A 24,487-nucleotide genomic window follows, 5' to 3' on the forward strand; every position below is an offset into this window, starting at 1 on the left:
GCTGCATAAGCAGGTCATCTAATCTTATCTCTTGGTGATTGATCGGCTTGCCCGTTATAGGCAAGTAAGTTTGGTACACGCCTTTTTCTGCCGTTTCATTCATTGTAGGCATACATTTTTGCTTTCGGTCCTTTTTTCAATCATAATTCTCTTGCACTTATGCGTGGACAGAGCAGCTTATTTTCCCTGACGCGTCGCAAATGTCGGTCCCGACTCTACCGCCGAGATCCAGAATTTCGAAGAAATAACATGAGCTACCAGATATCATATGCACTCCTCGCCAACGTAGATTTGAGGTGCTTTAATTGCCCCGCGTCGAAAGCGCCTGCTCAAATTGAAAGGATCTTCAGCGAAACGCGTCAAGTCACATCGTGACGCGACGCGTACTACAACCCTCAATGAGGTCGCGTCAGTGGCGGAACTTTGTGCGTTGATCTCCATGAGCCAGCATTTACAAGATGTGTAATCATAGCGACACGAACTACCGAAAGGTACAATATGTCTACCTCTAGCTAGGTGTGCGGTCTATGCTGCATCTATGAGCATCCGTCTGCAGGGGTGTTCTCAAGTCTAATAGGCTACTCAAATCTGAACTCGACTCATCCTCGCCCTTCTCCAGAAGACAACTGCAGCTAGAGACTTGATTGCTGCTGCAACCGAAAGCCCCCATCCCACTCTCCTCACAAGCTGCTGCTTGCTCCCCGCCTCATCCGGATTCCCCTCCTTGCCAGGAGTGAGGACCCCTGCCGCTGCGCTTTCCTCAGTCCCTAGCGTCAAGATGGCGGCCCCGAGTACGGCGCCGCTCATGACCATGCCAATACCGACGAACTTCTTCGCGCGTCTAGACGTAGATCCGTTCGCGACGGCGCCCAGCCACACGCTTGTCCACGCGACACTCGTTGCATATGGTGTGGCAAAGCGCTGCACAAGCACGGCCTGGAGTGCCATGCTCGACGAGATGAGCGCGAGGGTGAGATGTGGACACGGCATAGCCGTGGCGCCTGCAACTGTAGGGCCGAGCCCTAGTACGAGCGCGGACGCGGACGCGAGTAGTGCGGACTGCAATATACTGCATCGCGCGGGCGTGATGCCGCGTGGAAAGCGCGGGCCCACGAAACCACCGAGGAGGAAGCCAGAGAGTGCGGCCAGCCGCTCGGAGGAGGCGGTGGTAGTGAAATGCGTGAGCGCAGCGGACAGTTCGGTGGATGACGTGGGAAAGTGGTTAAGGAGGAAAGGGATGTCCATGCCTAGTTGGACGGTAGTGCCGGTTATGAAGGCGCACCACACGCCAGAGATGGCAAAGGTGAGGCTGTCTACGAGCCCAGTCGATAGGCAGAAGAGCAGAAGGGCGGCATTAGGCGGATTCGCGTCGGCGAGTGCGCCTGGAGGCGGGTTGGGGATGTGTGAGGCAGGTGGGGTGGATACGTCCGATAGAGGACTCGTCGGAGGTGTTTCGGAGGCGGACGAGGAGGACACACGGAAAGTCGTGCTAAGGAGGGGTCGTGTGCGAGGACTTTGTATGATTGAGACGCGACATTGGCGGGGAAAGGATCGAGTGAGCCATGGGCTGCGGTGAACGCAGGCCCTGGCAAGGGCAGACATGGAGGAGTAGGAGAAACATGCTCTGCTCGGCCGTCGGTGTCTTCAGACATGCCTCGAGATCAGGCCCCGATTCCGGCCGATCGGGGCACGTCGATCGGACCCGCGGTATCTGTGATACTTGCTGAAATCTCTTCATCAAGTCTAGGCTACGGCCTAGCCACTTACTTCTCTAACAGGCCATTACAGCTCTGACTCGTGAAAATCTGCATCGTGCAAAGCACGAATGGAGATACTTGTTGTGTGTTCTCTCCGGAAGTTCTAATCAAGTAGATCTCGTCGCTGAGTTGCAGCACACTTGGCGAGCCTCCATGGCGACGTCTTAGTATATAAATCGCCCTCTAGCTCCTCAAGCTGGTATCTTCGTCTTCCTTGCTCTTGCGACTGACTGGTTCAGGCCCACATTCTTTCTTCGTCCTCTTCCAGTCCTCGTCAGGCAGTGCCCCCCCCCCCCCCCAAGATGTTTGCATTCTTCTACATCGCTATGCTCTTCCTTGTGAGCGCACTCGCGGCTCCGCTGTCTTTGCGGACAGAGACAGTCAGCAACGTCACCTGCACAGACTCAAGCGTGTACGTCCTCTAATTATTATGCTCTTCACAAGTCTTAACTCGAGTCATACACAGCACCCTCGACACGCACGAGACCGACGTCGCCCTGCTGCAGATATGCGGCGGCATTTCCGGCTCCATCGAGTTCTGCCAGGGCAACCCGACCACGACCACCGGCACCGATGGTGGCTCCCAATTCACGATCACCCCCGTCGAGAAGGGCGCGACCATCAACATCAGCAAGGGCCGCTGGGAGCAGGGCATAAAGGCGGTGGCTGCAACCTGTGGTCAGAACAAGCCGTTCACTGCGACGTTTACTGGCGGGGCGAGCACAGGCGACGTGAACGTGGCGTTGACGCAGGTCTGAGGCTGAGGGTTCACGCAGCGGCGAACGGATTGCCATTGCTCTTGTGACGTCTCATCGACGACTTCCTGTTGCATGATCACCAGCCGGGATGTATACCACGAGAAACATGACGAAGGCTTGATGAGCTACTGCGACAGCGTCTCAGTGTGCACGAGCGAGGTTAGGCTAACATTCGCGTGTGGCGTTGCAGCTCTCCATACAAGACCCTTTACGGAACCTCTCAAGACTTTGAGGACAGGAGGAGGGTAATTCCCTGAAAGGAGTGTCCCCACCGTTTAGCTTTGCTTCGACGCGTCTGTGGCTACGGCCATCGATCGCTCACCGCGATCATCAACATTGATGTGGATCTGCTTTCCGACCTGTCGTCTTATTCCGCATTGCCTTCGCGAGGAACTCCCAGGCTCGATGGATTGCCTTATAGTCTTCCATCAATGCTTGCCACAGTCCTTTCATAGCATTACGGCGTATGCCACACGAACTGTCTTCCCCATAATCTTCTTCCCAGATTACGTGTGGCTGCTTGTGATGAGAACATAAGCGATAAACTATAAAGTTCAAGCAACACACTTTCGCAAACGGCTCCGGCAAGTTAACGTGGAAACCCGAGTCACTACGTCATCAATGTCAGGTCTTCTTGCCATAGGCGGCAAGTCACCTTCGTATGGAAAATTGCCTGTGCTCGCTCGCTGGCCGTCATTGCCGGAGTCTTACTCGATCGGCACCACAGACAGTATATAAGAGCACACCGGGCACACAAAGTCACTATTCTTTCTCCTTCTCCAGTACACGATTACGTGCAGCGCGTTCTGAGTTATTGACATGCGCCACACTGAAGCAACCTGTAGATCAACTGCGAGTTTTTTATGGCCTATAATTATGGACAAATCGATAGCGGAAGTATATAGGATACACGACGATGGAATAGGTTTTCACAACGAAATTTGTATCATGAGCGACCAAAGCTGGCGAATGAGAACGACGCATGATGAGGTGACGAACTGACGAATTGGAAGGACTAGATGATCTCTAATTAGCGTATGCGTAACAGTGCCCTCAGCGGCACCGTCGACAACTCCAATCTACACGCTCGTGCCTGCTTCTGGTTTGAGAATGGCGGTGATGCGATGAGCAAGGGGACTTGGCTCCGCCCCCATCGCCATCTTCAAGAACCAGGGCTTGCTGATGTAATTGCGTATTCTGGATAAATGTATGCCATGAGCCGTTATTACTATAGCGAGAAGAGTAGACAATGACTGACCCATCTGGTAACAAGACGACAACGTTTGCACCTCTTGTACGTGCGATCCTCCGACCCTCATCAGTCTCTTGCAGCCATCTTAGCGCACCGCTCAGCGAACTGCCGCTGCTTCCCCCGACCAACAGGCCCTCCAGGCGCATGAGCTTCCGTACGGCCTCGAATGCTTCCTCATCCGCCGTCTTGATCCAGTAGTCGATCTCGTTGCGCGAGAGGACGTCGGGAACGAAATCATATCCGATACCTTCGACGATGTACTGAGCGCCTACGTCTGCAGTGTTCAGGCTATCGGGAACAGCAAGTATGCTCCCCTTCTGTAGTGGTATTGTGAGAACGCCGAGCTAGATCAAGAAATGGAATGACTTGCAGGATCGACTCCAACAATTATGCAGGCCTTATTGTGTATCTTCTTGATAGCGCGAGAGAGGCCAGTGATCGTCCCTCCAGTGCCAGCGCCTGCGATCAAAGCATCCACTTTACCCGATGACGGTTTGTCCGTAGTCGCGGGAGTAGACGTGACAGCCTCAATGATTTCGGGCCCGGTAGTGTACTCATGAGCGAGGGGGTTGTTGACCTATAGGACGTAGTCAATATTGAGATCCCAGGCTACGTGGTCCGACATATAACCGACATTGCCATACTGATCGAGGATTATACCTCCTGGGATCTCACGTTGAAGCTTCTGCGCAACACCTGCGAGGATCGTTAAGGAATTCAGCCACGAGAGGTGCATGTCAAGCAGGGGCATGCTCTACCTATATGTGACTCTGGAGAGTCCCAGGCTGCCTCCGTCGGCGTCCGTACAACTTCCGCGCCAAGCGCACGTAAAGCGGCTTCTTTCTCCTGTATTGACATCGCTCAAATCCAGGCTCGGGGACCAAGAGAGCCGCTATACGCACGAGGGACATCTTGTTGGGCATCGTGATAATTACCGAATATCCCTTATCTGTAGTATTCAGCATATGAATAAGGGAACGATGAGGCACGTCTGACCTTGACGGCGCACGCCATTGCTAGTCCAATACCTGCATATATGCGGCATTTGTGAGACATTGTGATTTGTTTCACGCTATCTGCATACCTGTGTTTCCCGATGTCGGCTCGATAACAACGCTATAGCCGGGTATCAGTTTGCCCTCTTTCTCTGCAGCTTCAACCATGCGTTTGGCGATCCTGTCCTTCACAGAGCCGCCCACCGATGGGTACTCAAGCTTCCCTACTGCAAAGTACAAAACAGTTTAGCCACGTATACGAACTCCTGAGCACCTCAGCGATCACTCACAAAGATTGCATTCGAGACCTTCTGCCTTCGAGATTCTATCTAGCCTAATGAGAGGCGTGTTCCCGACCGCCCCGAGGGCATTATCAAGAATGTGCTGCGAAAACGGCATTGCAGGGCAAATGAAGATGCGATGAAAGGAACAGCAGAAATTTGTGCAACGGGATTCGAAGAGACTGCTATTTATATGCGGATCGGGGCTGGTGGCGCGCATCATCAGAGTCCAGACACGGATCTTAATCGCGCGATGTGACGCGAGGCGTCACACGTGATTCTCCCCCAAATTGACGTCTCGAGTTTCGTCACGGTATTTACAATGATTGCAGCAGTCGATGTTATACATGGATAGAGACTAGAAGTCGATAGTTTTATTCTTATTCACTAATCTGACTGCGTGTATACAGGCAACAGGGCCATATCGCAATGGGGGAAGGCATTACGCAGACGATCACCTGGGCTTGATACCAACTTTGAGGATGTCGGAGTTGAGCGGATACGGTGTCCCCATCCAGGATGCGAACTCTGTATGGTCTCGCATCGCACTATCCGTGTTAGGATGGACAAGCACGCTGTAACAAGCAGGGTCAGTATCCTATATGTTGCCACGAGGAAACGAATTGCCATACGAGAGCGGTCCGCGGTTCACGGCGAGCCAGCAGAAGAGCGCGCCCGTCTCGTGGGGCGTGAATGTGTCCACTTCAAATTGTGCAACGGGGTGCGGACCTAAAGATATCAGGGTGTCCAATCATCCAGTTCAGGGAGATTAGAAGGATATGTCAAGCTCGTACCTGACTCCTTCTCTCGGTATTGGTTGATGTGAAGCTAGAGTGGGGTATGTCAAATCGAGCTTGATATGAAAGACTGCGTACGCGCACTTACTTCAGGAAATTCTGTCTTGATGCGGTCGTGTAGTTCCTTCGCAAACTGAACTTGTGTTGGGTTGTGCTGCATGTAGTAGACTGCGCTGTTGTGAGTATAAGCGGAGCGGAGAAGATAATCTGCTTCACTGACTATGAAAGTCGAAGCCGTCGTCGATGGGCCTCGCAAATGTGGTGTAAGCCGTGGACAAAGGACGCTTGGTTTCTTGTGCCATTATAGCGATCGTGTTGATATCGGAAGGCTGTCTTGGTGTCGAACGTGAACGTGAACACGTCTTGGCTGAGAACGACTGTCGCTGCTTCACTCGTAGCCTTTATATATTGTCCCGTAGCAGCCGATCCTTAGCCTTTCGCTGCGTGGTTTTCCTCGGCACGCAGTATGACGACTCACCTCGGCCATTAATTGGGCTTCCATTTCCTCGCAGCCGATGTATCAGCTAGTGGTCATGAAGCGCAGCAACCCGCGTGGCTTCGAATGTCCTTGTCACTATCGTCAGACGCGAAGCAATACAGTAAAAATACGCGGCACGGGGGAACGCGTCCATCTGGCAGCGGCACGAGTGTATCAAATGGTGCTTTCTGCAGATTCTAGATCGTGACGATACCACATAATGGATCCCACGACGACGCCTTCGCGAAGCTCAGGCACCTTGCACATAATTATCCTCAATGGCGGGCGGAGAGTCGACCTGCGTATGACTCATGATCAGTGCATAGACAAGTACAAGTGGCGTTTTACAGCACACCTACACTTTGTCTAGCTACAAGATTGTTGTACCAATACTGGATTGCTACAGACTTCACATTTCTGAGGTAGATCAAGGTTCGTGCTGCCAGTCGCTGGACTTACTCGAGAGAACCAAAGCGTTGACAGAAAAATCAATAATGATAGACCTCCCCTTGCAGAGTATACATTGAGGCAAGGTGGGGCGAAGCTCGCGGCAGGAGTCGGCAGTGGTGCAGACAGCGACGGGCTACTGTAGTACTGAGTGAGGATCGTAAGGTAGACGCTTGCTGTGATCCCCTCTCGCCGTCATGGTCGGTAATTAACAATATATTCAACCTGCTCAGAAATAATTCGTCGTATACATGTCTGGCTCCATGACTAATAATCAGATTGAAGAAACTACCGGCATTGCGTCACAGTAGGATGCAGAGGTCGTCGCTGTTTGTCATGGCTTGCGCAAGCAGACGGGGTAGACCTCGACTAACGGACGAATATTGAGGCATTGGTGTAGATTATTTTATATGGCTGCCGCGAACAACCTCCGAGGAATGAGTGCACGTCACCCACAGGTGCCGAGCGCCGCTATGCTCCATACCGCATATCTGTATTTTTTGCGAGGAAGGTCTATCAATATTGGTTTTGTTATATATTGGATAAAGGTCTACAAGTACAATCGGCCTGATCTGCAACAAAACATGCACATAATTAGGCTGAACATGTCAACGGGGCTCTGCCCTAAGCCTTTCAGTGAGGAGGGGATATGGCCGCCCCATCCATAACATGAGTTCAGTGTGGTCCTTATAACCGTCTCCCGTGTTTGGATGAATCAGCACCCTGGAGAGCCGTGGGTCAATTGTAAGCACAGCGGCTATGAGTGCATGACGCCTACGAGCAGGGACCGCGATTCACGGTAAGCCATGAGATGAATGCACCCGTCTGATGCGGCGTAAAAGTGTTCACTTCGAACATCGCGACTGGATGTGGTCCTGCAATATGCTAGATTCGAACCTGAACTTGATCACATCTCATAGACCACACTGACCTATGGGCCTGTCCCAGAGCCTGTAGATCCGAAGCTAGCAAGGTATTCGTTGGGCAAGTACGGACCCATGTAAGCGTCACAACTCACTTCGGGAAATTCCCTGCGAACACGTTCGTGTAACTCCTTCGCATATTGTGATTCTGTGGCGCTGTGCTGCATATAGTAGACTCCATGCAACATACAGGGTCAGTCACATAGCGTTTCCAATCCACAGATAGTCTCTCACTGTGGAAATCAAAGCCGTTCTTATTCGGATTGAACCCCTTCGGGAACTCGTCATACGCCTTGGAGAGGGGGCCTGGAGGATTGTAAAGTGACTTCCCGTCTGGGTTGATGGTGGTCGGGAGAGGCTGGGCATTCTCGTAGCCCGCCAAAGGTGATTTCCACTGAGCCATGATTGAGGACGAAGAGCAAATGGTTTCTGCAAGATAGAATGGAATAAAGCGTACTTGTAGGCCTACAGACACCTTAGTAATCAAATATCACACTTGCTTACGACGCGTTCCCTTAAGTCTGAGTGTCGTCAATTGGTCTTCGTTTCGCGCCAAAGGTTTGGATGCTTACCTGTAAGCTTAGTCATGTGAACACTCTCATCAGCATGTTTACGCGACTCTCACAGCGCCAACGACAAGTCCTGCAGAAGTCGTGCAGAAGGCACTGTAACAGTACGTAGACAGTGAGTCACCCCTCAGGGCATCATTGGAAATCATATGCTAATGAGTTCAGGATACAGGAGAAATCGAACGCCAGGGATATGTCATCTCGAGAGTCAGATAGGATCTCATCTGCACAGCAGACATTGGACAGTACGCAGTTTTGAGAGTCCAATGAGACGCGAATTAGTTGACAAAGCAAGCGTCTGAGCAGTCTTGCACGACATCTCGCAGTTACTAAACACACAGCTCGACAAAGAAACTCTTGCGACTTGTGTCGGCATGATCGAGAGTGGCGTGAATCCAGAGGCTTTGGCGGTGCGTCCTGAGACTTGAGACAGATGGTGTTTCTCATTAACCATGCCCAATATACAGGCAGTGATCCAAGAATTACGCAGAGAAAGCCAAGCACTGAACGCTCCTCGAAACACAAACGGCAGATGATCGGGAGTCTTGTAGGATGATGGTTGCAAGCTAGTATATTGTAAAAGCGAGATGAGGGCCTCCGAAATAATACATGTTCATCTCAGCAGCTCAGCGCTGAGACTTCAGCTTCAAGTCGATAATTGTGCCTTCTGTCAGCGCAACGGTGCCACAGAACGAGAGGGGTGGCACACTTTGAAGCGGCGCTTGACAGACGCGGGATATTCCGGTATTGGTCACGTAAGCATCCAGTATTGTCACAGGGGCGCGCTAGACTCTCACTGTTACCGCCATGGCTTCACCAAACTCTCCGAGACTGGTTGACTCTTTCACTGCGCCGAAGGAGGTTCTGCAAGAGTTTGCTGACCTTGCGGAAGAGGAGGATGTTGATCCCTTTGCGGAGACAGCGTCCAAGCGCCAGATCGCTTCACGCCAGTCAGACTACCACAACCGTCGTTTCAAGCGTCAGGCTCACGAGAGCGATGATGCCTTCAAGGCGGTCGAGGAGGGGAGAGATGTTGAAGGGGGCTACAAGGACGCCATGAGGGTGCAGCGGCTCGAGAAGGAGGAGGAGAGGGTGCGGCGAGCCATTGAAGAGAAGGAGAAGCAGGCACGGGAGGAAGGAAAGGCCAAGATGGACCTCGACAAGACGCCGCCGCGCACAGAGATCGAGGCCGCAGTAAAGGAGCTCGCGGGAATGAAACGCAAGAGGAGGTGGGATGTCCCTGAGCCGGAGGACAAAGAGAATAAGGATACGAAGGGTGGTGAGTGGTCAAAGGAAGCTCTCGAGGAGGCTGCACCTAAGAAGCGGCGTTCACGTTGGGATGCTACCCCCGCCGACGTCAATGCTCCTGGCGAAACACCAAAAAGGTCGCGCTGGGACCAGACACCCGTCGCTGGTGGTCAGGACGTCCCCATGACCCCCATCATCATGAACGCACCCGGTTTCATGCAGGAGGACAAGCACAACCGTTATCTGACTGACGAGGAGCTCGATGCCATTCTTCCGGCGACTGGCTATGCGATTGTCACACCACCCCCGGGGTATGCTCCCCTTGTTCGTCCTCCCAAGTTCGCAACCCCCGTAACAGAAATTGGCGGCTTCCAGATACAGGAGGGTTCGGACGCAGCCGCTATGGCAGCGGCGGCCGGTCTTGCTCCTGAGCTACCGACAGAGATTCCGGGTGTCGGCAGTTTGGCTTTTTTCAAGGCGGAAGATGCGCAGTACTTTGCGAAGATCCTGAAGGAGGAGGACGAGACGGAGCTATCTGTCGACGAGATGAAGGAGCGCAAGATCATGCGTCTTTTGCTCAAAATCAAGAACGGTACGCCTCCCGTTCGCAAAACCGCTCTTCGACAGATTACCGACAAGGCTCGTGAATTTGGTGCCGGTCCCCTGTTCGACAAGATCCTACCGCTGCTCATGGAACGCACCTTGGAAGATCAAGAGCGGCATCTACTCGTCAAGGTCATCGACCGCGTGCTCTACAAGCTCGATGACCTTGTGCGCCCGTATGTCCATAAAATCCTTGTCGTCATCGAGCCACTGCTCATTGACGAAGACTACTATGCCCGTGTTGAAGGTCGCGAGATTATCTCCAACCTGTCGAAGGCAGCGGGCCTTGCGCACATGATCTCCACTATGCGTCCTGATATCGACCACGCCGACGAGTATGTTCGTAACACGACCGCCCGTGCGTTCTCCGTCGTCGCCTCCGCCCTTGGTATTCCTTCACTCCTCCCCTTCTTGAAGGCTGTCTGTCGCAGTAAGAAGTCTTGGCAGGCTCGACACACCGGTATCCGTATTGTACAACAGATTGCTATCATGATGGGCTGCGCCGTGCTCCCTCACCTCCGCAACCTTGTCGATTGTATCGCCCACGGACTTCAGGACGAACAACAGAAAGTGCGTACGATGACTGCGCTCGGTCTTGCTGCCTTGGCCGAAGCAGCCGCGCCATACGGTATCGAGTCGTTCGACAACGTTCTTAAACCGCTCTGGGTCGGTATCCGTCTGCACCGCGGCAAGAGTCTGGCCGCGTTTCTGAAGGCCATCGGTTTCATTCTGCCGTTGATGGACCCGGAATACGTTTCGTACTACATCAAGGAAGTCACCATCATCCTCATCCGTGAGTTTCAGACGTCGGACGAGGAGATGAAGAAAATCGTCCTCAAGGTCGTACAACAGTGCGCGGCCACTGAGGGTGTCACACCACAATATATCAAGCAGGACATCCTTCCAGACTTCTTCAAGTCGTTCTGGGTCCGCAGAATGGCGCTTGACCGGAGAAACTATCGCCAAGTCGTCGAGACGACAGTGGAGCTAGCGCAGAAGTCTGGTGTTGCGGAGATCGTCGGCAGGATAGTTAACGAGCTCAAGGATGAGGCGGAGCCGTACCGTAAGATGGTAATGGAGACGATTACCAAGGTCGTCGCCTCTCTCGGAGCGTCTGATATTGATGAGCGACTTGAAGTTCGACTCGTCGATGGTATCATCTACGCGTTCCAGGAGCAGACGACTGAGGACCAGGTGATGTTGGACGGTTTCGGTACTGTTGTCAACGCTCTCGGTATGTCTCATTTTTCGACCAGTCGATCCTTTCGCTGACACAATTTTGCAGGTATCCGCGTGAAGCCGTACCTCACGCAAATCGTCTCGACCATCTTGTGGCGTCTCAACAACAAGAGCGCCAAGGTTCGTCAGCAAGCGGCAGACCTGACGACTCGTTTGGCAGTCGTTATCAAGCAGTGTGGCGAGGACCAGCTACTCAGCAAGCTCGGTTTGGTGCTCTTCGAACAGCTTGGTGAAGAGTACCCAGACACGCTTGGTAGTATTATCGCAGCTGAGGGCGCCATCGCGAACGTTGTTGGTATGACTCAGATGAATCCGCCGGTGAAGGATCTTCGTAAGTCTAGATCATTTTGTAGCTTTGACACCTCACTTATTATGCTTGCCATAGTGCCTCGTATGACTCCTATCCTGCGTAACCGCCACGAAAAGGTGCAGGAAGCCACGATCAACTTGATCGGTCGTATAGGTATGTCGCATTCACTCCGTTTCGCCGCTGTTTACTGACTTCCTATCACAGCCGATCGTGGTGCCGAGTTCGTGCCCGCCCGAGAGTGGATGCGTATCTGCTTTGAGCTCCTCGACCTTCTCAAGGCGCATAAAAAGGGTATCCGTCGTGCAGCTGTCAACTCGTTCGGTTATATCGCGAAGAGCTTGGGACCACAGGATGTCCTTCAAGTACTTCTCACAAATTTGCGTGTCCAGGAGCGTCAGAGTCGTGTCTGCAGTACCGTTGCCATCGCCATCGTCGCGGAGACTTGCGGTCCCTTCACCTGTATCCCCGCCATCCTGAACGAATACCGCACGGCCGAGCTCAACGTCCGAACGGGTTGTCTTAAGGCGCTCTCGTTCGTCTTCGAGTATGTGGGCCCGCAATCTGCGTACTACGCAGACTCTGTCGTGACAATGTTGGAGGACGCTTTAACCGATCGTGACCTCGTCCACCGTCAAACGGCGAGTACCATTGTCAAGCATCTCGCTCTGGGTGTCGCAGGTCTCGGATGTGAAGATTCGATGCTTCACCTGATGAACCTTGTGTGGCCAAACTGTTTCGAAACGTCACCTCATGTCATAGGCGCTGTCATGGAAGCCGTCGAGGCCATGCGGGTGACATTGGGTCCCGGTGTCCTGCTCAGCTATGTCCTACAAGGGCTGTTCCACCCAGCTAGGAAGGTCCGAGAGGTAAGCCCTAGTGTAATTGTCAGACGCTGACTGCTGACGCTTATCGCTTAGGTCTACTGGCGTGTCTATAACTCGCTGTATCTTGGTGCTGAGGATGCTCTTGTCCCGTTCTACCCTGACCTCGGAGAGCTTAGTGAAGGGCAGAACGTGTATGACCGTCATCCCCTGCAAGTGTTTATCTAGATTTTGTATTCTGTAGTGTATTGTGCCTAATATGTATATTGCGCTCTGTTCGGATTCCATGTGTTTGTCCCAGCGAAAAATTGGAGGGCCTCACTGTCATGCTGAACACACATCATAATACGACAATATATTGGAGACGGAACCAGCTGCATTAAATATCCGAAGAGCGAACGAACATCATGATCCACCCGTTAGTCCAGGTGGGAACCCGTTGAAGTCTACCTGCTCTTGGATTGCGCGACCACTTAACGAGTACGATATCCGCAGTCGTAGCCGCACATTAGCCTAATGCAATCGAATCGGTTAGCAACCCTGCCGCCATCTTCGTCTAAGCACATTTGTTCAGACTCACCCCCACAGGTGCCACTACCCGCATTTGCTGCGTTTCTACGGCACCAGGCTGGACATCCGGATTTGACATGGGCAACATTTGCAGTTGCTGGGACTAGATCATAGATCAATCAGTATGATTTTATGTAGAATAAGTGAGTAGCATACCTTAGGAACAGCAGCCTGGAAGTTCAGTCCGGCGGCTGAGGTGCTGCCAGTTGCTTGGAATCTCGCCAAGATGTTGACGACGCCCGGTTTTTGGGGTGAGGTCTGCGGCGTTAACGTGATTCTCAGCTCGTTCTTGTCGTATGCTGTATACGCAGTGAGGCGCGGCTGCGCGGGCGGTTGAGGCGGTGGTGTCTGCACTTGTGCGAGGTTGAAAGCGGAAAATGCTGGCGGAGCACCATTAGAGGTTGCATATGGTGTTGCTTGATCTGGAGCCGGCACCGGACTCGATGTGGACGGTGAGTCGAAGAGGCCAAGAATGTCTTGCACGGTGCTCTTCTGGCTCTGGGCAGGCGCTGGCGATGACGCAGCCGGTGACGAGGAACTTCCGAAAATCTCCGCCAGGAGATCTTGGTTGTTCTGTGCTACAGCGGGAACGCTTCCGTTCGCGACTGGTGCGCCTCCTGGAATGTCGTCGCCGAGCAAGTCACCCTGTCAAATGCGAACGTTAAAGCCAATTTGCTCACGCCACTTTAGCCTAACTCACATCCTTGCTTGGCTGGACAGAGCCAACAGGCTTGTTCTCACTGACCACACCCATCACAGTTGCCTTAAGCTCTGGCGGCGGCATGCGCTCCAAAACACCCGCCCGCACGTCCAGATTGAAGAGACTGGCGAACTCGACCGCGCGCTGTTGGATCTCAAGTTCTGGGCTTGTCGTGAAAGAGAGCAATAGCTCATCTACACGCTGTTGCTGAGCAGGAGAAGTGGTGGGACGGGAGGCGATCTTTGTGATGGCAGTGAGGACGAACTGGCGGGTGAGATAATTCGCATAGGGCGAATCAAGAATGGAGAGCAGCAGGTCGATAATTTCTACGTCCGTGACCTACATGGAAGCTTCAGAAGAACCACACCAGACTGTAGTAAGTGATGTTGCTCACCCGCTTGGGCTGATCTTCATCCACAAGACCACCCTCAATCAGGACCTCGCTATACTCGCCAAGGACCCAAGTCGCGGAAAGTGTCAGCGATTCTTGCGATATGTCCGATCGTAGCGACGAGTAGAGTTTTGACGCTGTATATGCTTGCAGCTCGGGCGTGTGGGCAACAAGTCGGATGAACGAAGAGAGAATTTCTTCCCTGACGAAGTTGCCAGCCTAACGTGGGAACACATAAAGTCTAAGTGCCCAATCTCATCAGCCAATATGTGAACAGACTGACAAGCTTCAGCACGCGGAGCACCGTGTCGATGTGCCATCTTTTATTTGGCGCGAAACGCTCTGCGGCGAGACAAATCTGAGTTGTCATGCCCAGCTTGAACTCATCGTCCGCAACCTCGAGGAACGCAAGGAGCTCGCGGATGAGGATCCGGACATTCTGCTCGTTGATCAGCGCATACGAGAGCTCGAGCGCACGCCGGCGAATGGATATGTCCCCGTCCCGCAGGCAGTCGAGAATGATGTTGCGATGTCGCTGAACGGCGTTCGTGTCTATAGACACAACTTTATTAAGGGTATTGAGAGCGACATAGCTGAATCGATAGGCGGAATGGTGAGCATTTGCGACGCGAGTTGGACGCTATCAGGGAATACGCACCGGATGTTGTTATCGCGGTTGCTGAGGAATTTACCAAGGATGTTGATGGCCATGACCCGCAGGCCGCTATCTGCCTCTATCTCGAGGACTGTCATCACTGTTTCGTACAAGATGGAGTTGCCAACATTTTTCGTCGAGTCGGTGTTCGTCGCTACCTAGTGTAGTTTGGCAAAGAATTCAAGGTCTATTCTTGTCCCATGATGATGAAGACAAACCTGAGCTAGAATATCGTTCATCGTCTCGCTGGCCTTTGCATCTCCCCTTCCGAGGAGACGAAGTAGACGGAGGATTTTGACTTGCAGGAAAGGGTCGGTGATGCCTGACACATCGTGCTCTGGGCTGTAGCCCGTAGTCACCAGCGACTTCAGATGTCGTACGAGGAGCGGGACGGCCTGGACAGCGGTGCATCAGTCAATAGATATCAAACAAGGGCCATTCACGTACATTGCGGAATTCCTCCAAGCATGCAGCGTCCGTTTGACACATCTCCGTTACAAGGGTAATTGCTGTGAGAAGTACACCATGGTTCCGGTCCGCAAGCAAGTTCTTCCCTTTTGACACAAAATGGTCGGCAAGGTCGGGCACTTTCCTGACGACTCGGAGGGCACAAAGTGAAGCCTGCGATAGCTTAGAACTTCGGTTATAGCGCACTGCAGGCTACGCACCTTCTTTCGGATATACGTATTGCTCGATCCCAGCAGCTTCTCGATCTCGTTTGCCAGATCTCGAGCCATTTCCTCCGAAGCAATGTCCGCGAATGTGCAAAGCGCAAGACCGACCGCATACATGTTCGCGTGGTTCATATCACTAACCGAATTAGTTGGTCACGAAACATACGCGAGAGCACGGCGGATACGCACTTCTTGAGCGAATTCGTGACCAGGGTAAGCACTTCCTGACTTTCGTCGAGGAGTAACATGATTCCTAGGTAGCCCAGCCGCTTGTCACCAAAGCGCGGGCTGGCGACGAGCTTGAGACACTCCATCTGCCCGAAGTGTGCCTCCGAGCCAAGCATGTGAATGTACAGGAGTTTCGCGACATTGTTATGCCTCGCATACGAGTCTTCCTCCCTGAAAGATGCGCGAATGGCAGCAGACTCTTGTTTGATGAGGGCGCGTTCGTCTGCTACAGTCTGCTCGACTAAGTGATGCTGTGCACGATGGTAGACCGTGTGCACTCGCCTTACATGCCCGGATTCCCTTGATCAGGGCTATTAAGACAGTCAGTAAATCTTCGAAGGGCTCATCAATCTACGTGCCTTTCAAATTGTGGTAGGGCATCCTGGCAAACTGGCCGCGAGCAGCATACAATATCGGACACACTCACTCGCGGTTACCGCTTGGCGCCTGCGGGGATGGATCAGCGTGACGCATCTGTGTGTGTGAGGCTGTCACACGGCACGCAGCTCTGTCACATCCGCGTAACTTGTCCTCCGAGTCCTCCATCAGTGGCATTGGCCACACTTCTTTACTTTGTTCTTCTCCTTTGCTCCTCTCCCTTTGCTCTTCCCCCCATGTCGAGCTCTCGCGCGGGTGGTAGGGCGACCTCCCCCACATCACAGCTGCTCAAAAGTATGAACATGACACGCGAAGACCTGCGTCGACACAGCGAGCAGATGCGACAATTTCTGACTACCGAGCAAGCGAACGAGGGTCGCAACTTTGCTCCTGTCCCGAACGGCCACCGCTCGAAGTCGAGTGTCTCCCGCTCTCGTGGCAGATCACGCGCTGGGTCGTCCGCCGACGCGTCTGTGTTTGCGCGGTCGCCCAGTCCGCCTCAAACTCCCGTCAAGGCGGAGCCGATCGAGAGCACACTCCCCACGCGTCCGCTGGATACGATGGAGCTCGTCATGGAGCGCAAATTGAACGAGAAGCTGCGTCGCAGTCGGTACTTCCATCCCGCCACCATCTACAAATTTATATATGATTTACAGACTCCAGTACGCACGCACGACGCGTCGAGCAACATGTTCCATCTACCCCTTCGCGTAGCGTCACACCCCAGGTTCGTCACACGTCGCTGTATAATAATGTCCCGTGCGATGTCTTGTGGATATTCGCCATGGGCACGAACCAGTGGCAGACGCCCTCTACGCGCCAATTGCTCGGTGCTTATGCTATCACCCTGTGTATTACTGGAACGGTCCCGGCAGACTGAGTGCGAGTCTGCAGGGTCCGTGCTGGGCTACAACGTTGGAGCCACCGATTCACCTCAAGCTGTCTCCGAGATATAACCCTGCTGTCAACTTTAAAGGTTCTAGTGAACATCACGAACTCTAAGATCTTCTGAAGAATCCCACTACCTGGTGACAATGATTCTGAGATATTACCTATACACAGATAGCCCCCGAAACACCTCATCATTATAGATACTACAGCTCCCGCGTCGTGAATGAGGCGCTGTCTTCACAGCCTTACCTGGTGAGAGTCCTGGTCATTTGTAGCTGCCATATGTCGATAACTGTGGTGTAGCCCCCTTTCGACGCAGCTAATGGCGCGTTGCCGCGCACACCGCTGGGTCTGCGTCCATCTCGCGGTGCTGATTCAAACAGTGCGCGACGTTCGTTCGGCCGGCACATCTATTCAACACCACGCACGGCAGCGCACACACCCACCCCTGCCTCGAGCCCTCCGAGAGTGATCAATCAAGTGTCATCACCGGCGCCTATGCGATCTAGTCCTGCGCCCGAGGAGCACGATGAATTTCCGTTTATCCTTCCCCCTGGTCCATATTGCGCAGCCAAGCCAGAATTTGCCTACGCTGGATTGATCGGCCAAGCTATTCTAGCGTCTCCAGAACACCGGCTTACTCTACAGGACATCTATGAATTCATCACGATAGTGTACCCATACTACAAGCGGGGTGAACAGACATGGATGAACTCTGTGCGACATTGCCTCAGTACAATGGCCGTTTTCCGCAAGGTGCCGCGTGGGCGCAATGAGGGCAAAAGTCTATGGGCCATTTTTGACGACGATGTCGCAGCATTTGTGGGCGGGGGATTCCGGAAGACCCTTTGCAAAGACATGGTGAAGCTAGATCAGGAGAAGGCGGCCAAGAAGGGGCCGAGAAAGCGCGGTACGATGGACGAAGTCATGACGCGGGACACGAAGCGTCGAAAGAAGAACGATGGCGCTGAGAGCAATCAAGCGTCTTCCAGCGCATTGCCGGTTCACCATGGACCCGTGTTCCCGCCATACTTCCCTGGCTTCCACCCTTCAGCGCACCATCAGCCCTACTATCAACCTTACGTCCCACTTCCCCGGCCTCAACCACTGCCTGCTGAGGTCGTCTTTCCTCCACTACCTCCCACTTCTAATCTTCACCGAGTTGCACACGCCCGCACGCCTGGTCAGGTTGTGACGAGTCCTGCGCTTGAGTCGGATGATGTGTCGCGAACTGAACGAGGACGAAATCCGTCGCCCAAGCCGATCTCGTCCTCGCCGTCTGCGCCCTCTCTCACTCCTAACTTCAGCTCCTCGTCAAGCCCACCGCTTCCATCTGACGCGAGCTTGGAGGCACAGTGGCTGAGGTCGCCATCAGCCTCGCCTCAGGCTGTTGAGTCGGCAGACGAGGACTTCGGTACCAGCTGGACGTCAAAGCTGACCTATCCTGTGGATGCCCTCGATCCCCAGTTGCTCAATAAGCAGGGCCCGAGTCACAGCCAGAAGCCTGCAAAAGGGAAAGGAAAAGGAAAAGCACAGGCATGTTTTCCGCGCCACTTCTGCTCTTTGTACTCATCAGTGTGTCTGCAGGACGTGCCCTCTTTGCCACCGATGCCTGTTACGTCTACTCCGCAACGCAAGTCGCGTACAGCCAAGGCTTCTGCCCATCAGGCAATAAGCACATCTCCACTTGAGAGACCACAAAGTCTCGCCTTCCCACGTACACCGTCGCCGCGACCGCGCACACCACCTCGCAGGCATCGTGTGACGAGTGGCGATCGTCTACTGTCGCCCACTCATACTCCAATTTCTCATGCCGGTCTGCATATGAGCCCATCGCCGAGCTTGGCTTATTACAAGTCTCATCTTGACCCTCCTCTGCCTGCTGTCTTCCACCCAGCCGCACCTCTGCTTGCTATGCCCATTGAAGGCCTGAGCACGTCTCCGACTGCCACGTTCTCGGGCGAAGCGCGCACTCCCACGCGCAGGCGCGACGGACCGTCATCTTCCATGACTGGTGAGATGCTGCCTTTAACGCCATTTGCACCCACGACGCCGCGGCGGACCAAGAGGAACACGTTCGAATCGCCATTCCGAACGCCTACCAATAAGATCTACGACCCAGTCGCGCCGGGTGCGCTCCTGGCCGAGGAACTCGAACGCCAGGAGCGACAGCAGTTCGACGTCAGTCCTGGGATCTTTGGACGGCGGGAGAGGCTCGGCTCCCTCTTCGATACCCCGACCGGCCCCAGTCCCGGTGCCTGGGACCGTCTCTGGTGAAGCGTAAGTATTAGTGATGACAGTCTATGCGTGTCAATTCTTGTATATCACACATTTTTGACTAAATCTCGTCTCGTTGGACTCCGTCTCTTGTATCCTTGTCGTACGTTACTTCTCGTGATGTCTCGTTATCGCTTGTCGTGTTTGTCGCGTCATCTTTGGATGACAATCCGTCCCGAACTGTCGTTTTGTCCCTAGGACCAGTATGTCGCTATGACTGTTGTTTGACATCTTTATAATATCTACATCCGAGCGAAAAATGTATTCGTAGGTAGGTCTCATAATGTCGAATAGCATTGAAATGAATTCTTTGTTTACACATGTCATACGACACACTCGCTGATCGTGATGACCCGCCATCGCAGAGGAAGTGGACTGTCGAAGAATAGTATTAACAGTGGCCGTCATGGCGCGAATTCTGTGGGAGCAGGCGTTAACACAAGGAACAAAGCGAGTTGCCAGGCACTTGCCATCTTCATCAAGCAATGTTTCTTCGTCCAAGCAAGCCTGGATGAACTCAGCGACAACTAGATATCGGCGTTTGGGGCTGTGTTTAGCAAGATGAGTAGGCTCCCAAGCATCCCGTAGCGGGCGTCCTCACGTAGATGTCTTCCTCATAAGTTCCAGCCTTCGACTCACGTCTCGCTTATCAACAACGACATGCGTGAGCTTGGGTTCATCAAGGTCCACGACGCGGCCCCCATGCTCAGTGATCAGTGTCGTCAATTTCTCGAAACTATCAGCGGAGGTCAGCGCTGGGCAGCTAGACACAGGCCTCGTCACTCACCCCTTGTTGAGCTCATCTTGATTCTTGCTTTTAACAGACATACTATTCTTCTTAGCATTCGCAGGGGAATCAAGGTAGAAGCATCTGAATCTCTCAGTCAGGCATGTGTCTCGAAGAGTTGAACTGGACCAACAGATGTCGGAAGATTAGCTCCTGGTCGTATTCCCGGGCCTCCTCGGTCTCCCCCATGCGGACTTGAGGTTCAGACTCCTGCGAACGTACACCTTATGAGTATGCTGATTACAGAGTCACAGAGACCAAACCTGAATATGAGTGCTTTCCAGCTGCGACTACGTAGATACTGAGCTACCGTCAAGAACAGGCTGAGTGCACTTACGCTAGCATCCTGCACCGGGTCTTCTTCGGTTTTCAATGAGTCTTCGTTGTCCACGTTGACCCAATCACTGATATCATCCTCGTCTGCTATGTCCTCATCCCGGTTCACATCATCATTATCAGAATCAGGTTCCGTCTCGCTGTCCGTATCGTCGTGCTGTATCTCAGATCTATTCGATGACTTCTCGACTTTGAACCAATCCGCTATAGAGGGATCCTCTTGAGTTGCATCCCCCTTGTCATTGGTCTCAAGGGGCTCTTCATGCTGATCCGTGAGAGCCAGCTCTTCGAGGCTTCCATCATCCTGAACGTATTCGTCCTCTTCCATGCGACGAGAAGTGGCATGGAAGAAGTACCTGATGCATATTCTTGTAAACAAGAGAGAAATATGAAGCAATGCATGGGTACCTCTTGGTCAGCGGCATTCGTTCACTCTTCGTTACAGATTCCCTGATCCATTGCGGCTTGATAATGTCGCAGACATCCCTGTTCATGATGAGCTTAATGTCGTAAGCTGTCGAAACAGTGACACATGTAAGTTGGTTTATCTGGTAGTGGTAGTGTAAAGTGCAAATGTACGAGTGATTGTGCCTCCATATACAACAAGCACATCAGGGTTGTTCTTTGCCATTTGGACGTACTTGCCTCCATTGGCACGGATCCTGTCCTCCAGGTAAGACAATAAGGCTTATCCGTCACGGTTGCTACTCACATTCGCAGGAGCTCTTTCTTATCTTGTTCGCCCGTTCTCGATTTTGGATCGGATGAAACCACTACATATTGTATGATATCAAACCATTCCACGTGTAGGTCAGCGGATATCTGAGACTTACTGAAGGTCATCCCCTCGAAAAGATCACTCTCAACCTCGACGTCCTCTAGCTTTAAGCTCTGGTACTGAGGGAGAAGAATTACCGGCTGAAAAAAGCGGCCTTAGGTGAATGTCTTTTAAGGCGGCGACTCAGGATAGCGCACCTTCTTCGTGGTTCTCCTCTGCTTCTTTTTCGGGTTCCTAAGGATGCGTTAGTGAGCGACCCTAAACATACACACAATCACTCAACTCATCAGTATCACTCATTTTCCTCTTCCTATCCGACCGCAGACTTTCAAAAACGGCTGTAACAGGTCATTGATTATGTGTCAAGCGTCAGCACTAATCTCACGTACCGGTCGCAGTCGTACAATCGGAAGTGTCGAGGTCCTCCCGGATCTGAATCGCACGCGGAAAGCGCATCGTCACGCCCATATGATATAGATCTGCGAAACACATGTCGGTCAGTAGATATATTGTGAAAAGAAGGTCCCACCTGAGTTAGTGATTTCGGCAGCCTTAATCTTGAGCAGAAAGGAACTGTGTGCTCAGAATCAGTACAGGCTGTCAGGCGCAAATGTGATTTGTGGGAAGCTTACTCTTGGGGCTCTAGATACACATCGCCCTTGTCCTCAGACCCTTTCTTTGCGACTTGTATAAAACTAGGAGGGTTTTTCGGATCCCAAGTCTTCCAGGGCTTCTGTCGTACCCATATGTAGTCCGCGTATGAAAGACCGGTTCCTATGCGCACAAAGGTGCTATACCTAGAAAGCTCCATATAAATGCCATCGACATGATCAACATTTGCTGCTGAGCTTACTTTGGTTCTACCTCGTCAGCAGGTCTGCGATCGTCGACGACAGCGCATACGAGTGTCGAGACACCTCCAGAACGTCGGCCAGTACCGTAGTTTCCGGCTGTTAGGCCACGTCAATGTGCGTTTCGTAGTGCATGTATAGAGAATGTCACTGACCGACGACTATGACATCCACCGTTTCTCCCATGCTGTCCTGAATGCAGGTCAACCTCTCTCCGTGCGGTGTGCGGATGTCAGACTCACCATGTACTCAGGCTTCACCTGCGAGCAGCAGTGAGTGAGGAAACGTTAAATCCACGAGTCCAACAACTTGCCTTAATCCAATCGCTGTTACGACCACTCAGGACGTACTGCGAGTTGGGGTGCTTGATAACAAGACCTTCGCCGCGAGAGGCCATGATATCTTCCATGCGAGTGCGCACGTCGTCCGCAGTGCGGCCCTCGTATTCAACTGCAAACTCCATACGCCCAGGGACTTCCTTCAGACAGGCCCGTAAATTGCGCTTGCGGAATTTGAGCGACTTGTTGAGAAGGGGCGTGCCGTTCAGGTACAAGAGATCGAATATCTTGACTACGGATAATAGGCATTATGATGGCTAGAACCAGACACCAAAGTGGACTTACAGCAGGGGCGAGGAGCACGCTCTTTCTTCGATCGGTCTGCGAGAAGGTGAGCCTTGCGCACTCATGTGGCATGCGACAAACTGACCAAGAGCAGCGGTCTTCAATGTACCGAATGGAAGATTCCGCTCAGAGACAGGATCCCAGACCAGCATTTCGCCATCGAGAATGATCCTGCATAGCATTTAATGTGCGTTTAATTATCAAGTGGATGGCCGCGCACTCATCGACTCGAGCATCGAATGCCTTGTGAATCCATGGCGTTAAGCTGCCTTCTCCCACATGTTTTCCGTAGAGGTAAGTGTAGTCTTTGCCTTTCCTATTTGTAGCCCATGAGCTGCATCAGATTATGCAGGGAGCCTGTGAACACTTACCTAGAACAATAGAAGTACTCGTTTCCGCGCTTATGCAGTTGCACGCGCTCGCCATCGAGCTTCTCCTCTATGATAAAGTTGCTACCTTGCATTTCCTTTACTGTATCTTCAATCCGTCGGAGCGGCCTTTTGCATAGCATCGGCATGAATGACCTAAACAGCTGCACTGATTTTTCCTACATCATAATCTCGATGAGCCTTCATAGAACTCTTAAGTTGGTCACGATAGGTGCACCTCATCGTTAAGTTTACGTTTTGGGTCCCATAATTCCCAAGCAATCTTCTTGATATCGGAACATGTATTGAAAAGAGCATGCGCGTCTGGATGAAAGACGGCGAAGACAGTCGTCTCCTTGACTGATATCTGCATGTCTAGAACACATGCACACGTCAGTCTTGCTCGTGAATAAAAGAGTAGCCACAGACCTTTCAAAATGATGCGTGCTATCCATCGCTGTTCTTCAGATGTGGTACTGTTATATATGCGCTGAAATATCTTCATCTGTGTCTCACTGCATCTCGCGTTGAGCGTGCGCTACATTGTAAGTTATGAGTGCGTTACTAACGAGTGCCCCATGTTCTTCGAGATCTCGTCGAGATGATCGTTCAGTTCATGGATGGTCAACGTCCCTTCCACCACAGATGATCTCTTGCTAATGACTTCATATAATACAGAAGGGAAGTCTCCTGAGGATTGCTGCAGACAAAGGGTTAAGAAAGGATTGTGAATATGTCAGTCAAGTAGGTAACGTACATTTCTTTCTGTAGGGCGCTTCCAATTAAGCATACGAATTGCATCCGGATCCCTCGGGTTAAGAGGAATAAGTTTGATATAAATCTTTGCTAGGTTCTTCTCCTTCAAACCATAGACCGCACGTTCGCGGTCCTTCTATGATGTACATGAGTTGAAAGATCTTATCGAGCTTATAGGACGTTCTCGCCTGAGGCAATATCAGACGCAATACTGGAAATAAGTCGTATCCTTTCTCTCGTCTCCAATGCTGAACACCCACACATCAGTCAGAGTACGGATGGAGCTTTCAATCGCTGCGTACGTTGAACCATGAGTCTAAAAGCCTCCTCCGCTTCTCCGGTCTGCGCTCGCCTTGAAGCTTATCGAAGAGAGCAGCCAGCACCTGGAAAGGCGCGCTCCCTCTAGTCGGAGGAGGTGGAGGATAGACAATTGGGTGATCCTCCGCCGCCGCCGTTACTTCAGGACGTGGTGACGAGGGCGGCGAGGTTGGCGCAGGCGTAGGAAGCATCTCAGATGTTTATTAGGTGGCAAGAAGGTAGCGTTAGAACGGGGGCGTCGGAGGGCTGATGAGATCCTTGGCTTAGACAGCGGGTGGCCGGTACAATCCCAGTTTCGACCTGCACTCTCGTAGGTTCCTTTAGTATAGTGAAACAAAACCAAGATGTCAGTCAACAAGAAGCGTTTCACACGAAAGCTTGTAGATTTGGAATAAAGCCGTACTGCGAGTTGCTGTGGCGCATTCTCG

At 52.5% G+C, this 24,487-nt stretch overlaps 9 protein-coding genes across 9 annotated transcripts; 4 read left to right on the forward strand and 5 right to left on the reverse strand.

The window, feature by feature from the left end:
• Positions 1-582: 582 nt before the first annotated feature.
• On the reverse strand, positions 583-1,602 carry POSPLADRAFT_1032698 (hypothetical protein; the record flags this gene model as incomplete). The annotated part of the gene is made up of 1 exon (XM_024476879.1): positions 583-1,602. One exon carries the CDS (start codon positions 1,600-1,602, stop codon positions 583-585), a length of 1,020 nt encoding a protein of 339 aa, XP_024341096.1.
• Positions 1,603-2,083: 481 nt separating this feature from the next.
• Positions 2,084-2,515, forward strand: POSPLADRAFT_1138076 (hypothetical protein; the record flags this gene model as incomplete). The annotated part of the gene is made up of 2 exons (XM_024484867.1): positions 2,084-2,169; positions 2,224-2,515. 2 exons carry the CDS (start codon positions 2,084-2,086, stop codon positions 2,513-2,515), a joined length of 378 nt encoding a protein of 125 aa, XP_024341097.1.
• Positions 2,516-3,372: 857 nt separating this feature from the next.
• On the reverse strand, positions 3,373-5,161 carry POSPLADRAFT_1065546 (hypothetical protein; the record flags this gene model as incomplete). Its single annotated transcript, XM_024481965.1, has 9 exons — positions 3,373-3,712; positions 3,774-4,084; positions 4,138-4,344; positions 4,402-4,463; positions 4,526-4,613; positions 4,670-4,711; positions 4,764-4,795; positions 4,852-4,989; positions 5,053-5,161. The coding sequence occupies 9 exons, from the start codon at positions 5,159-5,161 to the stop codon at positions 3,595-3,597; spliced, it is 1,107 nt and encodes a 368-aa protein (XP_024341098.1). The 3' UTR covers positions 3,373-3,594.
• A 227-nt stretch (positions 5,162-5,388) lies between these two features.
• POSPLADRAFT_1179977 (hypothetical protein) lies at positions 5,389-8,091 on the reverse strand (the record flags this gene model as incomplete). The annotated part of the gene is made up of 5 exons (XM_024488715.1): positions 5,389-5,618; positions 5,676-5,772; positions 7,697-7,730; positions 7,784-7,863; positions 7,923-8,091. 5 exons carry the CDS (start codon positions 8,089-8,091, stop codon positions 5,498-5,500), a joined length of 501 nt encoding a protein of 166 aa, XP_024341099.1. The 3' UTR covers positions 5,389-5,497.
• Positions 8,092-8,450: 359 nt separating this feature from the next.
• On the forward strand, positions 8,451-8,793 carry POSPLADRAFT_1137879 (hypothetical protein; the record flags this gene model as incomplete). Its single annotated transcript, XM_024484847.1, has 3 exons — positions 8,451-8,502; positions 8,564-8,667; positions 8,725-8,793. 3 exons carry the CDS (start codon positions 8,451-8,453, stop codon positions 8,791-8,793), a joined length of 225 nt encoding a protein of 74 aa, XP_024341100.1.
• Positions 8,794-9,064: 271 nt separating this feature from the next.
• Positions 9,065-12,706, forward strand: POSPLADRAFT_1179982 (hypothetical protein; the record flags this gene model as incomplete). Its single annotated transcript, XM_024488716.1, has 5 exons — positions 9,065-11,342; positions 11,394-11,678; positions 11,733-11,810; positions 11,862-12,523; positions 12,575-12,706. The coding sequence occupies 5 exons, from the start codon at positions 9,065-9,067 to the stop codon at positions 12,704-12,706; spliced, it is 3,435 nt and encodes a 1,144-aa protein (XP_024341101.1).
• Positions 12,707-12,812: 106 nt separating this feature from the next.
• POSPLADRAFT_1065549 (hypothetical protein) lies at positions 12,813-16,077 on the reverse strand (the record flags this gene model as incomplete). Its single annotated transcript, XM_024481966.1, has 13 exons — positions 12,813-12,991; positions 13,059-13,151; positions 13,205-13,693; positions 13,749-14,087; positions 14,143-14,358; positions 14,423-14,732; positions 14,798-14,952; positions 15,013-15,189; positions 15,242-15,415; positions 15,463-15,604; positions 15,658-15,929; positions 15,979-16,007; positions 16,056-16,077. The coding sequence occupies 13 exons, from the start codon at positions 16,075-16,077 to the stop codon at positions 12,884-12,886; spliced, it is 2,526 nt and encodes an 841-aa protein (XP_024341102.1). The 3' UTR covers positions 12,813-12,883.
• Positions 16,078-16,310: 233 nt separating this feature from the next.
• POSPLADRAFT_1045397 (hypothetical protein) lies at positions 16,311-19,242 on the forward strand (the record flags this gene model as incomplete). The annotated part of the gene is made up of 4 exons (XM_024478743.1): positions 16,311-16,801; positions 17,166-17,217; positions 17,269-18,540; positions 18,823-19,242. The coding sequence occupies 4 exons, from the start codon at positions 16,311-16,313 to the stop codon at positions 19,240-19,242; spliced, it is 2,235 nt and encodes a 744-aa protein (XP_024341103.1).
• A 404-nt stretch (positions 19,243-19,646) lies between these two features.
• Positions 19,647-24,250, reverse strand: POSPLADRAFT_1136828 (hypothetical protein; the record flags this gene model as incomplete). Its single annotated transcript, XM_024484736.1, has 27 exons — positions 19,647-19,769; positions 19,882-19,978; positions 20,030-20,113; positions 20,163-20,239; positions 20,367-20,721; positions 20,774-20,879; positions 20,945-21,027; positions 21,078-21,138; positions 21,199-21,283; positions 21,341-21,377; positions 21,412-21,481; positions 21,533-21,622; positions 21,673-21,716; positions 21,776-21,940; positions 21,997-22,093; positions 22,150-22,186; positions 22,237-22,254; positions 22,281-22,564; positions 22,618-22,653; positions 22,703-22,788; positions 22,838-22,951; positions 22,989-23,114; positions 23,213-23,360; positions 23,415-23,461; positions 23,555-23,685; positions 23,743-23,877; positions 24,044-24,250. 27 exons carry the CDS (start codon positions 24,248-24,250, stop codon positions 19,647-19,649), a joined length of 2,943 nt encoding a protein of 980 aa, XP_024341104.1.
• Positions 24,251-24,487: the final 237 nt, after the last annotated feature.

The sequence above is a fragment of the Postia placenta genome, assembly GCF_002117355.1.
Source record: "Postia placenta MAD-698-R-SB12 unplaced genomic scaffold POSPLAscaffold_4, whole genome shotgun sequence".
NCBI classification, from domain to species: Eukaryota; Fungi; Basidiomycota; class Agaricomycetes; order Polyporales; family Adustoporiaceae; genus Rhodonia; species Rhodonia placenta.